Source organism: Pteropus medius, unplaced genomic scaffold, assembly GCF_902729225.1.
Source record: "Pteropus medius unplaced genomic scaffold, Ma_sr-lr_union100, whole genome shotgun sequence".
In the NCBI taxonomy this organism is placed as follows: Eukaryota; Metazoa; Chordata; class Mammalia; order Chiroptera; family Pteropodidae; genus Pteropus; species Pteropus medius.
Window position 1 is genome coordinate 19298892 of NW_024354875.1, and position 16427 is coordinate 19315318.

The following is a 16427-nucleotide window of genomic DNA, read 5'->3' on the forward strand; positions in this document are numbered from 1 at the left end:
CCAAAATCCTTCTGGTCTGGACGGAGTGCTCTCTGGAAGGTGCGGAGCTTGGGGGACCTGCATTGGCGTCCGTGGTGATACACTAGGAAAAGTGGGGGCGAGGAAAACAGCACTGAGCGCAGAGTGCGAGGCTGGGCTGCCGCCGGCTGAGCCTCCTCCTGCTCTCTCCCGCTGGGTGAGTTCTCTGGTTTCGCTCACCGCTGCGCCTCCGCTGTGCGCGGAGGTGGCCTGGGAGCCCTTGAGGGTCCGCGGGAAGGGCCTGGTGGCGCCCACGGAACCTCGGCGGCCCGCGGACGCCAGGCAGACACATCTCTGGAGTCCTAAGCTGAGGACTCTGAGCCCGGGAGACGTGGGTAGGGGGTGTTGCACCAGTGCCCCGCAGACATGCCTTTGGGCGGGATTTTGGCCAAAAGATAGGAGGCGGGGGCACCAGTGGGGAGCTAGGAGCGGTCCCAGGGGGGCGGGCGATTGGGGAGCGGCGGGGAGGGGGGAGGGTCTGGTCCAAGCAGGTAGCGCAGCTTCGGCAGCCTGGTGAGTTGGCCGGTGGGGTGGGACTCGCTTGTCAACTCATTAATTTAAAAAGAGTCAGTTTAGGAGTGTTGCAGGATAGTCAGGAGGTGGACGGCAAGAGGTGGCCCGGGATGCCGGTGGTGAGGGAAGAAAACAGAAGCCTCGAAAAGCTTGGAGGCAAAATTGGGCTTGGATTTCTGGTCCTTGCATCCCTCCTGCCTTGAGTGCGGGAGAACACTTTTTTTTGTTTTAAGACTCAGCTTGGGAGGAAAGCCTCCGTCCAAGGGGAGGAGAGGCTACTGCAGGGGGCAGAGACCGCTGCTACCTACCGGGTGCGCCCCCTCAGCTCGGGCGCGCTTTAGTCCCCCCTCTCTCCCCCGCCCCCACCTCCTTATTGGTGCTGGTTTGCAGCGCTAGGCTCCTGCTCCTTCGCTTCGCATTTGAATCTGGCTCGCCCCTCCGTATTATGTCTGCACTCCGAAGGAAATTTGGGGACGATTACCAGGTAGTGACCACCTCGTCCAGCGGCTCGGGCTTGCAGCCCCAGGGGCCGGGCCAGGGCCCGCAGCAGCAGCTTGTGCCCAAGAAAAAGCGGCAGCGGTTCGTGGACAAGAACGGCCGGTGCAATGTACAGCACGGCAACCTGGGCAGCGAGACCAGCCGCTACCTCTCGGACCTCTTCACCACCTTGGTGGACCTCAAGTGGCGCTGGAACCTCTTCATCTTCATTCTCACCTACACCGTGGCCTGGCTCTTCATGGCGTCCATGTGGTGGGTGATCGCCTACACTCGGGGCGACCTGAACAAAGCCCACGTCGGCAATTACACGCCCTGCGTGGCCAATGTCTATAACTTCCCCTCCGCCTTCCTCTTCTTCATCGAGACCGAGGCCACCATCGGCTATGGCTACCGCTATATCACCGACAAGTGCCCCGAGGGCATCATCCTCTTCCTCTTCCAGTCCATCCTGGGCTCGATCGTGGACGCTTTCCTCATTGGCTGCATGTTCATCAAGATGTCCCAGCCCAAGAAGCGCGCGGAGACCCTTATGTTCAGTGAGCACGCGGTGATTTCCATGAGGGACGGAAAACTCACGCTCATGTTCCGGGTGGGCAACCTGCGCAACAGCCACATGGTCTCCGCGCAGATCCGCTGCAAGCTGCTCAAAGTAAGTGCTTCCCGCCCCCTTCCCCAACTGGTAATCGCCAATCCGCAAACTCGGGAATTAACTCACCTGAGAATTACCCTAGCCTCATAGTCATACCTTTCGCCCCAGGTAAACTTCCTTTGGTTGGAAGGAGCGGGACGAGTCTGGGGGCTTGGGCAAAAAGAGCACAGTTGACAAGTCCCCCGCCCCCTTACTTTCGTGCTCTTATTTATATTCATCTTTCGAATGTGCTTGTATCACTTTCTGGATTAGTGACGTTTATGCGGTGGTGTAGGCTTCTTGAGCCCTGAGGTCAATGAGTGTGCCCTCATCCTTGCTGCTTTGCTCTTTAGAGAGCTTTTGATTTGTTGTCAATACACTACTTTATTCAATTTGGGGTGCTAAAACTGAACAGCTTTATTTTGAAGAAATAGGTGCTGAACTTCCCTCAACTTTCAGTTAGCTTTTCCTTCTTTCTGCCCTCCCCCCCACCCCATAATACCAGCCGTTCGATTATTACTCTGGACACAGTAACATTAACTTTATGGTCATCTTTTTAACAAGCACACAGATCCAAGAAACATAATAAAATGGAAGAAACAACACCTGGTTCTTTAATTTTTAAAAAATTTTTACAAAATATTTTCTAGAGAAGTATTTTGTAAAAGCTTGAGTGCTTTTCCCGTAGAGCCTCTTGTTAATTTTTGTCCTCAATTGCCCGTTTCTATGAAGCCTTCTTCAATTACAGATTTTACTTGAAGCTTTTCAGCAACCATTAAAGAAGACTGCTTCCTACCATCAGCAGTGTAAATGCTAAAGCAAATTGCACATAGAGTGGTTATTAAAACAAGGTTCATCTAGTCGTTAGAGGGCACCACTACAAACCAGAAGAGAAGACCACCCTAATCACTCACCCAATTAGACTCTGGGAATTTGGGAGAAAAGCCTGGTTCTCTCTCTGTGTGTCATTTACAGTTCATCTTCTTGAGGGATTTTTCTTATGTAGTTTTCAAATGTTCATAAATTGAAAAAGATGACCTTATATAAAAATCTTAAAAATTTATCTGATATCGCATAAAGAATCATAGCCAGTTTCAGAATTTAGCATTAATAAAATGAAAATCTGACAAATATGTAAGTTGAGATTTTTTTTGAAATTTCAATTTCTACTCTATAACTATATGGTGTTTTACACAGCCTCGACTTATGTTGTAGTTAAAGGTGATCCAATGTGCTTTTAAAAAGTTTGGCTCTCATATCATTTTCATTATTCATTTATAAGATCTTACCCGAATTACTTATGACCATGTTGCTCAGTAAAGTGTTAGAACTAAAGTAGTTCCGTTGTCCTGTCACTCTACATCATATGCATATTTACTATGCTACAGGCAGTAAATAAATTTTGTATAACGTAGTAAAAATTTTTCAACTTGATCCTGATGTGCATATTCATTAAGGTAACTATAAATAAATAATTTGAGATCATTTTCTTTATAATTAACTGCAATGAGCTACATACGGTTTTTTATTTAACTCAGAATATTGTGTTATTGACCTGTTTGAACTGAGTTGTTTTGATAAGGCTAAGAAGTTGTGTTGTAGACTTGTTTATTGCAGTGGTATTTGTGGTATGTGCCTGTTTCTATGAATAGAAAAGATATATAATCTCTCTCTGTAGGTAAGGCCTACTGGGAAGATAGAAACACTTTATTAATACAGTACAAAAGTCTCTGTCAAGAAATCCATGTTTATATGTCACTTTGAGGTTCTTATTGAAGAATAGTTTACCATATTGATTGGTCTACTGGAAATTTAAAATTTGACTTTAAAGGTCATTTTAATTGATTTCTCTAGGTTTTCAAACATATAAAGTCATTTATTAAAACAAATATCATTTCAAAGCGAGACATTTTAGATGATTTTAGACTTTATCAAATTTTATTTTAACAAAGCCAGAAATAATTAGGATTAATTTACATATCAGTTTTTTTGTTTGTTTGTTTTGTTTTTGCTTTGTTTTGTTTTAAAAACAATACAAGAAATCCAAAGCACCCAGTCTCTACAGTGGTTTAGAACACTGATAATATTTTTTATACGTAAGGCCATGTACCATATATACCATAAGGAGTGTCTTTATTAAAGAAAAAGTTTTATAGTGTTGGCAAATTTGGAGCAAGGTGCTATATTAACACAAGGTGATAAAAACATCTAAATAAATAATATATATGATAGTCCTATAAAAATATTTGCTTTTTACTTGTTAGGACTATGCCAGTGGTAGAAGTCAAAATGATTGACATGTGGCATCGATTTGTATTTAAACAAAACTGGTGAAATTCTTGCTTTTTGTGAAGCAAGAGGGTTGATCAGTGGCAGCTCTTCCTCCATCCAGTTAGTGTAGTTTGTTTGAAGTTGATTTTTCCTGTTGCCATGATAATTAAAATGAATTTTCATAGCTCTCATCATTTCTTTAGACTTCATTAAAAAAGAATCATTTTTGGGAATTGATAACATTCACCAAAATTAGGTGGGATATTTGTTTTTAATGTTATTCTTATTTTCTTTTAGAAACTGAAATGAAGTGACCTAAAACAGCCAACAATGTACTTAAAGAGAGCTATACTAAACTCTTATAGTAATAATATTTTGATATCAATCTTATAAATTCTTATTAAATATTAGTATACATATTCAATTTTTTCTTTTAATCCGTTTGACATTTTAAATGTAAGATATATGTACATTAATTGCAGAGAAATATATACAATTTTAAGGCAACAAAAACATAATTTTTAAGGATAGTAATTGTAGTCTATGTATGTGATTGCTATTACCAATATAAACGAAAACGTAATTTCATTTATATTTTTCTATTGATGCTTCCTTATTTACTGAATAAAATTTTATTTATCAATATTAATATAAAATTTCTATTTAATGATTATAAAGTACTTTATATTCTTGGGAAGACAGTAAGAACATGGATATGGCTTTCTAATCCTTGCTACTATAAAATTTTCCATGCATATATCTTTCGAATTCTCTAAATTTTGATGGAAATTTTTCTTATAACTTCTCTAATTTTTAATTATGCTATTTACTTATATGAAAGCGAATTTTACTTCAACTCTTTTTCTGTCTTCCAAGCTTACAAATACTAAAATTTATTTTGATATTCAAATATAGATTTTCCAATTTTATGCCTGGAGTAGTTGGTCTTTTTTCTATTCAGAAAAAAAAAGAAGCAGATTAAATTTAAAAATTAAATATAGTTTAAAGTTTTTTACTTTACTTTAAAATTTATATTTATTATAAATACAGCTACAGAAATCTCTTTTAAGATGAACGTTCTTTCTCTTTTCCTCTTCTCATCTCCATGTTGATGTTTTATTTGAATTTTCAATTTACTTTAGTTTTCTATTTTTTTTCTTTTAACCTAAAATATAAGGACTAATGAATATCATGGTCATATTAATATATCAACCATTTGAAAGTTTTAATAAAAATGCTTGGATTAAGGAGTTGAGACTACTGGCTGGACAGCTAGACCCTATAATTTAGTGTTGGGTATAAAGAATTTGGAAATCTCACTTACTCCTTTCTACAAATCTAATACTAAAAGTTGCCTGCCTTAGACTTGTTAGGGGGAGATTTAAATAATATTTTTTGATACATTATTCAAGAATTTACAAACATTATCGAGAAACCATCATATATGTATATAATACGTAGGAACCTAGTTAAATCTTATTTACATAAAGTAAACATAAAATCAACTATTATTGGATCCATATTTTGAAATAAAGGTACATTTTTCTCATGAAAGTATAATTTTATTCCTTTGTATTTTTATTAATTGCAAATAGTCATCATTTTTTCTTTCCTAGTTCAGCTATGCAACCTTTAGTTTTCACTTCTTGAAAAGTAATGATGTGTAGTCATCTTATAGTGTATCACGCAATATTTTTGTACTCACTTTTAAAATTCTTCGTTTATATGGATATTCAAAATTGGATGCTATCTAGTTTTTGCATATAAATGTGATCAAGTACAGATGAAATAAAAAATAAAATTGTCTGAAAAACCAATAAGCTTTTCATCCTCTATATTTTGTTTATCTTTTAACCAAAACGATTCTTTGACCACATGATTTCTGAATTTTTAATATATTTATTACTTTGTCTTCATTCTATACCTTGTACTTAAGTGCAATTATTCTTTTGACTTTATATGACCTTATTTTGTAAGATTGGCTCTTTTCACCAATTGATCTTGGCCAATTTGCACTTTAGTTGAAATCTTGAGATAGTTACCTTTTTCAAAAAAATTAAACTTGCAAATGACTATTTTAAAAATATGGTTCTTCTGAACATCATATAAGCTGTTAGTGAAAATATTCAAGGAGTCTAAGGTTGAGTACCCCAGAACTTTTGGGGCTAGATCCTATAACACTAGTGAGTATTTTGGGTGGATTATGATTTTAAAAAAAAACACACACTTTCTATTTAGTCTAGCTTTGCTTTCTCTGACACAAGTACAATAATTCTCCAATAGGCACAGCACTTGTGTTCTTTTTAAAATCTATATTTGTATTATTTTTTTAAATAGTAGTTATATATATGTATATACAGGCTGGCTTGTGCTCAGGGGAATACAGTGTGAACAGAAATAAGGGGCGTAAAGACCCATGAATAACAGCAGTAGCTAAGGACAAGTGATAAAGAGAAGTAAAAAAAGTATTTGATGAATCTGAGGGTGCTTGGTGCGTAGGAGGAGAATGTGCACATAAGGTTACAAATTCTGACCACAGTTATTATTAATGCCGTAAAAGGCCCTCAAGGAATTACAAAGCTGTTCTTTCCTCTGAATGGTATAAAAGCCTCACATAATATATTACATGATAAATTACATTCCATTTTATAAGGTACTTCTTTTTATTAAAATGAACATAATTTTATGGGATAAGTAGTTTAGAACTTAAAATCTTTATTTTAGATTTGATGTTAGTCATATTTTTTCTGCCTGGATATTGATGGAATTTCAAGCGTAAGAAGTCAAAAAATGTACAATTTAATTGTAGATAGTCCAAATAGAATTATAGGTCCACAAACACTTCTGCCTGACTTTAACTTTGGTTTGAGTCCCCAAACTATTGCCAGAATTACTTTGAGTCACAAGGCATTTTTGTTCCTTATCCTGGTACCAGCTTTTTGGCTCATTTCCTACATTTAGTTTCCAAATAGTACTCTGACCTCATTCCATGTGATCTTCTTCCTGACTTTAGCATATATTCAAACACACACACACACACACACATGCACACACATACACACACACTCTGAACGTTTGAGGAGGAGAAGTGAAATCACAAATAAAATTGTGTGGAGGATGTGTTGGTAGGCAAAAATGATTTAGGCAAGAATGGTTTGCCCTCTCTATCTTTGGCCTCATTTCCTTTTTTTTCCTTCCCTTTCCTGACCATTGGCCATCAGTGTCCTTTTCCAGGAGAGATTTGATAAGGGGTGGTGGGACATGGATCAAGTCTTAGAATATGATAGAGGTAAATTTTATGAGTCAGATGTTAGTGATTAAATGTTTTATTCAAAATTCCCCAGGCCTCCTTTGGAGCTAGGAAAGAGCACAATGGTTATAATTAGATCATAGTTATGGGTTAGAGAGATGGGAGAAAGGCAGCAAAGAGATTGATTGTACTAGTGAACTGTATTCCTGCTGAATGAATGTAGACAACTGGTCACAAATCTCCCAGAAAGATGGCTAAATGTGAATCTGCTTATGCCAGGGCAGTGCTAAATGTGTATCTCATGTGCACGCAGTGTGTGTGTGTGTGTGTGTGTGTGTGTGTGTGTGTGTGTGTTTGGATAAATATTCAATAGTCTTTCATCCATTATTTATCTGTAAATTACGTGTATCTGTAAATAACCCCTTCCAGGCATCTGTGACTTTTGCATCTTTTTCTACCTATAGTTAGAATTGTAATTAATTATTGCGTGGATCTTTTTGGACTTTCAATTCAAAGTCATTTGACATTAAAGCTTCTTTGAAATTATTGCATATTGACTATAAGATGAGGAATAAGCCTTAAATTCTGCACATTTTAAATAGCAATACTTTTATTATGAAGAATAACTTAGACATGATTGGCACAATCTAAATTGCACAAAATCATTTCAAAAATCTATAATCTTCTAATCAATTTTTTAGACAGTAAATTTAAACAAACTTTAAGCCTTAGATTTCCTTAATTTTTCTCTTAACTCCCAGAATTTGCTATAATACAGTCAACCAGAAAGGCTCTGAAACAGTGGAACGATCTTTATTTCTTTTCCAAAATTCCATACAATTGAAAATAAAAGTTGTATGGAAGTCATTTCAGGTCCTAGTGTTTTCAAATTAAGTTCTATATTTTTAATATTACCAATTTTTCATAAATTTCCTTCTACCTTTTTTCCATTTTTTTATTCATTTAATAGTTTTATAAATTCTAAATGATTATTTCATCAATTGAAGTCAACCTTAATTGTCAGCTTTTCATAAGTTTAAATAATTTATTGTATCACTCTTAACCTGTAGCAGTTTTTTGAATTGTTGATCTTCGTCATATCTATTTATACATTTTTATCTAGAAAATGATCATGGTTCTGTTTTTCCTTTAAAATTAGGAGGCTTATAGGGAGCTAAAGAAGATAATGTAGACCATCAACAAACTGCTCTATAAATGAAAAATTTCTTCTTATGTCATCATTCTTAAGATCACATAATAAATAAAGTTTAAATTGGTTTTTATCTAAAATTTCTTCTACCCGTTATCAAAATTTCTGGGAAAAGTATGATAACTGATAGCTGAATAGGAGAATTAGGAACTGATAGACCATCAACACTACCAATTTATTATATATCCTCAAGGTACAGGTTATTGTTTAATTTTATAAAGGCCTTACATAACTCCTCTTTTTCTTTTCTGTCTTTTATTTTCATATACATGTGTTTCTTAAACAAAAGTTCTTTGAACAAAAGTTCGCTAGTACAAGTCAAGAGACTTACAACTAACATAATCTTTTTGTCCCCCTTTGCTCCAGAACAGTTCTGGAATTGCATCAGAATTAGAAAAGCCTAGATTAGAATTTCTTGTAAGCCTAGAGTAGAAGTGTAGTCTTCTGAAAATGTATTTGGTAGGCATATATAGCTTTCTGGAACATCATAAGTATTCAACTTAGCACTGATGACATAACCTTGCTCTAGCCAGGAGCTCAGACTTTAAACAATTCCAGGACTCCAAGCACCTGTCGCACTAAAACCACACCCTTTACTCTTATAAATAGAAAGGCTTTCTATTTAATTCACAGTGATTCACAGTCTTCCCATTATGTTTCAGAGTGAGAGAAGCAAACAAAAATTAGGTAAGCACATGTACAGTTGAAATATTTGATGGCCTAACATAAAAGAAGAAGACCTAGAAGATAACATTGTGGACATGTGTAGTGTATAAGAGTCATTTAAAGAAAATTAGCATCCACTGGAAAATATTTTACAATAAATTTGTAGGGAATTTCCCTTATCTGAAAAATATATAAGCATGGGAAACATCTTTCAAAGAAATGAAGTGTTTCTGTCTCCAGTTGTCAACTTTGTTTCTACCAAGACATGGATAATACATAAGGCATTTTTTTAGGGGGGGAGGGCGGGATAAGGGATAGGTGTAATTTTGACTGTACAGAATACACTTTTAAAATTAGAAAGTGTATGGAGTTTGAATGGAGCATATCCATGGGTATTTAAGTCTAAATTACCTGTATATGAATTAACTGTTTTGCTAAAAATAAAATATTTTTTATTCTAGGTTGGTATTCTCCTAATAGGCTGCCTGTTTCTAGGCCACTTCTTTTTCATGAGTAGTTGAGTGATCAGGGACTATAAAAGTTAATTGCTTACCCAAAAACCTTTTAGAATGAGGCACAGGCATAAATAACAAATACATAAAAAGGAAGATGAATTTTAATTTTGAGGTATATATGTAATCAGAAAAATATATCTCCTTTGGAAAAAAATGACTTTTAAATAAATGGGAAATGAAGTTTTTAAAGAATTATCTTTGTGAACACTTTTAGTTAGTGCTGAAAAAGTAGAGCTTATAATAGTTAGCAAAATGACCCAATGTCTGTTCATTAATTGTAGACATCAGAATACCACCTTGTGTTTATATAGCACCTGTTTTGTAGTAGATGAAAGAACAATGACACAGGGTTTTTGTTTTCATTTGTTTTTGTTTTGTTTTTAGCTTTTACCTGTTATATTAACCATTACTTGTTATATAACTGTGTAGTTGGAAGATGCTTGTCTCATCCATATTTTACTAATTTGAGAACAGATTTGGAAACGTAGGTGACTTCTATTGCCGTAGAAGTGCCTAGCTTTCTCTAACATTGGTTATTAGAGCTGCTGTTCTTATTTTTAGCACCATCAAGTTTTTTCATGGATTTTTCTGTCTTGTCAGGAATCATTTTCTTCTTCTCTTTCTTTTTTTTAATGAACTACTCGTAAGGTAGAGAAGAAAAATAGTCTTGATATTTTCATTGGGTTTTCTTCCACACAAATAAAATTCCTGAGTATCACTAATTACAACTGTAATTGACTAATTCTGCTATTGAGACACTTTGCAGCAATTGCTGCATAACGATCTGCCACCAGTTTGAAACCCTTGGTTCTGTTTTGCCGTGGAGGACATCTTACTAAACCACATCTCTCAGCATCTTCAGACTCCTTGATATCACATAAAAAGCGAGTTTATTTCTTGGAACCCTGAGATTAAAGTTTTTGTCTTCAAATCACTGCTTCATTGGACAGACCATTGTTTCAGATTCTGTTAGTAAATTAGTTTGGCAGAGTCTGTAAAAATATACTGACTGCTTCCAGGCCCCATATGACCAACAGCTAGGCTCCCTCAGCTAAATTTTTCTGTATGCTGCTTTTTAACACAACCTCTACTTTATCAGCATCATCATATAAATTAAACTTTAATATTTGTTTGTACATTATCCTTATAAGTAATAGATATGGAAAATAAAATAAAACTAAAATAAAGAAAAATTACTTTCATGGCTTGCTAATTTTTATATTTAATTTTCTTTCAGATTTTAGCATGAAAACTGTTTATTTAGTTAAGTTTACAGTGATTTTTACTAATACTGATTGCCATTAACATGCAAGTTTTGGTAAACTATACATTTTTTAATATAGATTTTTTCAATTATGATTTTTAAAAGTTCAGTTTAGCATAGTTTTTTACTATGCTTTAAAATTCATAGAATAAATAGAGAAGTCAACAACTTTAATGCAGTTTATGATTAGGAGTTTGAAAGCCATTAGCTAACAGCATCTGCCTTTTTATTACGTGAGTTGTTATGTACATAACATAATTTAAAATGATGATGTCTTAACTCTTCTATTCTAGTTGATGTCTGTTTGTTACTCTTCAAAAGTTCTGGAAAAATAAATTATTTTTGCTTTATAATATTGCAATAAATCTCTTCCTAAACTATGATTAACATTTTTCAGCTTTAACAAACTCTGTAAGAAGTGCCTACTTATTTGCTTTGTAAAGAAAAAAATTGGGATGCAATGAGTTATTATGCAGTGATTTATGTCAAGCAGTAGCACATGTACATTCAGTTGCACAGTTTGTGCTAACAGCCATTATCGGACCAAGAATTTCTCCAGAGCTCATGAGTTAGGGGAATAGTAATTATAGTAAGTCATATATTATAAATAATGCATGGATGTTTCGCATGAGCTATGTGGGATTTTGGCCCATTCGCCAGAACATAGCTGCATAATGATTTGTTTGGCGTTTGTTGCAGATGATTGATAGTGTAGTATGTTGGCAATGATGTAAATTACTGTTGGGCTGCCTTGAAAATTTCAGTACAAGTGGTGATTTCTTCTTTTTTTCTGTGTGCTTGTCTAGTCTCGGCAGACACCTGAGGGTGAGTTCCTTCCCCTTGATCAACTTGAACTGGATGTAGGTTTTAGTACAGGGGCAGATCAACTTTTTCTTGTTTCCCCCCTCACGATTTGCCACGTGATCGATGCCAAAAGCCCCTTTTATGACCTATCCCAGCGAAGCATGCAAAGTGAACAGTTCGAGATTGTCGTCATCCTAGAAGGCATTGTGGAAACAACTGGTGAGTAAAAACATAGATATGCCATCAAGTTTCTTTATTCGATAATAACATTATAATATATGCACAGTACTTGTCATGAATTGGGTTAAATGTCTCAGTTCACAATAATCAAAGTAATGACTTCCTTCTTATTTCTTTGTAACATTAAATTGATACTGCTTTGAAAATGAAAATTTACTGTGTGATGATTCCAGATGTAACGTTAACTCAGGAATGCTCACTGCAAAAAAAAAAGGGAAACTGAGATGACTCCTTAGAAATGATTATGATGTTCTGTTTTAATTACAAACTTGAATTTCCTATAATCATAATTTTCCTTTAAAGATTTAAGGTTAAAGTAAATTCAGCATAATTAGTCAGCAGCCTGAACTCAGCATGCACATTCTTGCCTTGCGGATGGTGATTCAGGGTGTCATTGATATGCTACTGTGTGCAACCTCAGTGGAAAATTCCCTGTGTGTGCGTGCATGCACGCGTGCTAAAGCAGCATTTTAATTTCAAAGTGGGTCAGTAGATTTCCCCAGCTAAACCTAGACCAATTTTTTTTTTATAGAATATTTTTCTTCTCTTTATGCTTTGGGATAAGCTACATGCTGTATGTTATTCCTTAAGATGCAATATAACATTGATATGCTCTGAAGACCCACAATTTGCTGTTCTTTGAGGAGAGTAAGGTTGTCAAAGGAAAGAAACAATAAATCAAAGTATATTATTTGGGGCCTAAGCATTACCCACTTAGTTTGAAACCTGATAGATGTCTGAGACTAATAATATAACATCAATGTAATTATATACATATATGTGTGTGTGTGTATATATATATATATGTGTGTGTGTGTGTGTGTGTGTGTGTGTGTGTGTGTGTATCTCAGTTGCGTTTTCCTCTTTCTACAAGTAATGAGAAAGCAAGAAATATTTTAGCTCTCAATTTTTTAAACCGATATTTTAACAATCTTAAATGTTGATTATTATGTATAAATTATAGTACTATTGAAAGTAACATAAGCAGTAACATAGAAACATTCAAGTTTTATACCAAGGTAGGAGACTACATAATCAAAGATCTCTCTCTTTGGTATAAAGCTTTGTCCCAGGAGCAGGAGGAGGAAGGCATTGTAATTATTCCACACCTGTCACATATCTATTTGAAATTTGGGCAAGATACTTAATCTTTATAAGCTTCTTTTCTTTCTCTTTAAAATAAGACAGATACAATAACCACCTTGAAGCTACTTGTCATATTATTATTAGTTTATGATAGTAGTTACTTTAGTTTAAAAATTAAGATTTTTAAGAATATTGAGTAAAGATTTAACTCACCAATCTATATCTAAAATTTGATTTCTGTGGACTATTTTATGGTTTAAGTCCTCCATTTAGTTTTTAACTTAAAATTTAAATGATATCATAGAATATTTCTTAAATGTCATATAGTAATAAAGAATGTGACTAATTTATAGACTTTTAGTTAAAAAATATTTTACTTTTAAATTTCAATTTTTGCTCCTTTTATTTATTGAAGTAATAATATATTGTTAGAGCTTAAACAGCAGATGTTAATTTCTGTTGATTTATTTCTTATGGCATATGGTTCAATCTTTGACACATCTGCCTGTAACTTACCAATTGCTTATTATTCTAATCACTGACATGAGTGAAGTTTCTATTTCACTTGGTAGCCTTAGAAGTCTTTCATTAGTCCTATCTATCTATCATCTATCTATCTATCTATCATTATCATCTACCATCTATCCATCCATTTTCCCTGTATATCCCTAGATGTGTTTATTTCTTAAGAGTGAGAACATTTTCCCACAAAATCACAGTGCAGTTACAAACAAAAAAATCAGAAAATTTAACAATAATACAATTATTACCATTAAGCTAATAGTCCATGTTCAGATTTCATTAGTTGTCCCAGTAATTTTCATCATAGCTATTCCCTCTCCCCACCCTCAGTTCAACACATCAGTTTGACGATTATGTCCTTCATTTGTTTGCTTGTCTTCTTAGTCTCAAGATGGAATAGCTCTTCAACCTTACTTTGTGTTCTTGACCTTGACATGGTTGAAGAGTTCAGGCCAAGTATTTTATAGAATGTTTCTCAAATTGGATATGTCTAAGGTTTCCTTATTTATTAATTCTTTTGATTTTTGACTTCTACATGGGCATCTTAAGGGAATGTTGAAGCAGGTTGTATTCTTAATGTAACTGATATGTCTTCATCATATTTAAAAAGATCATGGTTAGTATATAATGTCTTATATAAAGTCATTATGAGTTGTGTAACATTAAATTATTCATCAAGACTGTAAATTTTATTTGAACATTTCTTAATATCTCCTTAAAACACAAATAAATAAACAAAAACAATGAACAGGCAGAGAATACTTTCTACAGAAAATGCGAAAACTTGACTGAAGACTGAATTTCTTATTTAGAAATAGCCTTTTATGGAGAAGAGATTAAAATCTGCTTCCTCTTACCTCTTAACTAAGCCTGTTTTCAAGATCTAATATAGCAAGACAAACAGCAAAAACATTACTCAAAATTTATAGAATTTATTTTATGAAAATTTTATCTGACATTTTGTTTGCATATTTACTCTAATTAAATTTCATACTGTTCGAACTCTAAAATCTGCCTATATTTCCAGACATCCCTGAGCCTGGTAAAATTAACATAAACATTTTTATGCCTATTTGATCATTTATAATTTTACTGAAACTTATTTAGATTCATCTTTAAGGATGTTTTCTTCTCTATCATTCACAACAAATTTTACTTTCTTATATTTATTGCTTAGAATAAGACAGATAAGCTCTTTTGGGATATACCGAGATAGCAATAATACCATTTTTACCTCTTATTCACACAGCCTTGTGAATAAACATTTACTCGATGATTTCCCATCATACTTAGCCTTAAAACATTAAGTTTTTATCAATCGTTCATTCATTAGACAAGTACTTGAATGTATACTATGTGCTTGAAAGTATTTGAAGTGCTGGTTATATAGTGGTGACTAAGACAGAATCTCTTTCCTCATGGAGATTATATATTCTAATTGGTTGAGGCAAACTACAAAATAACAAAAAATAAGCAAGATATTATCACATAATAATGTGGTAAGAGTTGAAAAACAAAACAAGATGATAAGGAAAAGAGTGCATCCCAAGCCGGTTTAGGTTGGTGGTTAGGGACAGTCTCTCTGAGAAGGTGACACCTAACTAAGCAAACCTGACTGTGAAGAAGGAATTCCTGGACCCATCTGAGGGGAGAGCATGACAGGCATGGCAAAAGCTGGTACAAAGGCGCCGAATTGAGAATCAGCCTGATTGATTCCAGGAACTAAAAATATGTGGAGGTAGTTGGAGCAAATGAACAATGTGGAGAGTAGGGTGAAAAGTCACAAGGGTGGGAGAACTACCTCTGCACTACAGATGATGGCATTGCACCAGTAGAAGTGTTGAAATTTGATTAAAAAGCAAAGCCTATATTTATATGAAAGTAATAATTTAGGAATTTCGAACTGTATATGACAAAACGGAAAGTAACATTTTTTTTCCTACTTGGTCATGTGTAGTTTATTTAAAAATTAGTGACCCTAATGTCTTGGAAATGAATAAAACTTTAGACAGTTTATTACTTTTTTGTATTAATGGTAATACCCACCTTATTATCTCTCTCTCTCTCTCTCTCTCTCTCTCTCTCTCTCATCTCTCTCTCTCTCACACACACAATTGTTCACTTCATAACAGTCCTCTGATAAGAATCTTCTGATCTCATTTAGTTTTTGCTTCATCCCACTCCAGGAGTCTCAGCAAGAGTGATTGTAGGGGAAAGGGGAGGTGGGAAATTAGAAGCTTTCTAATTTCCTTGAAAGTTTCGGCTTTCAGTTTAGGACTCAATAATTACTTCCCCCACTTTCTTGGAAATACTCTTCAGTGATCAGACTCAGCCATTGTTGCTCTCCTTGCTTCAAATGAGTTGAATTTTCACTCTCAACAAGGCACACAAGATTTGCCTCTTTGTTAATAACCTTTACTTCTTTGCTCATTCAACAAATTCCTAAACACAGGTTACCTCTAACTCTTGTTCTCTTCGCTTCTTCTCCCAGGAGAGAGAGCACTGCTAGAGGCAAACAGCATTGCAGATTTGGCTCATTAGAACTGGATGCTTTCAAACTTCAATCTGCTCTCTGCTGCTATTTGGCAGTCTTTTTAATTGTCTTTTCTGTACTCCCAGAATCTCTACCCATGAGAGCTATTTTAGACCTTTTCTCTCTCTCCATGCCCCCGGTCCCAGCTGCCCTATCCTTTTCTTGACATATCATCTCCCCACCTATTCTATCAAGAATAATTTAACTTCTAAATTTTTAGGTTTTTCTTTCTTTTTCTTTTACTCTCATCAATCGTTTTCTCACAGTATCTTCTTTTTCTCTTTCCTGGTGTGTGTGGGGGAAAGTGCTTTTATTCTTCTCTAAAACTTTCTCCTTTATAGCTAGTTATGTTTCCTACCACCTGTGACTCAAGCTAACTGATGCTTCAATACTTACCATGCCTAATACC

General features: G+C 35.0%; 1 protein-coding gene across 2 annotated transcripts in view; it reads left to right on the plus strand.

Moving 5' to 3' along the window:
- The first annotated feature begins 505 nt into the window (after positions 1-505).
- The window catches only part of KCNJ3 (potassium inwardly rectifying channel subfamily J member 3), a 131476-nt gene continuing 115554 nt past the window's right edge, over positions 506-16427 (plus strand). Inside the window, exons 1-2 of one of the 2 annotated variants that reach the window (XM_039855496.1) lie at positions 506-1678; positions 11640-11856. In XM_039855496.1, coding sequence (XP_039711430.1) covers positions 977-1678; positions 11640-11856 — 919 coding nt within the window. In that variant the 5' untranslated portion in view covers positions 506-976. The remainder of the gene's footprint in view (positions 1679-11639; positions 11857-16427) is intronic. The other variant, XM_039855497.1, reaches the window with a different exon arrangement.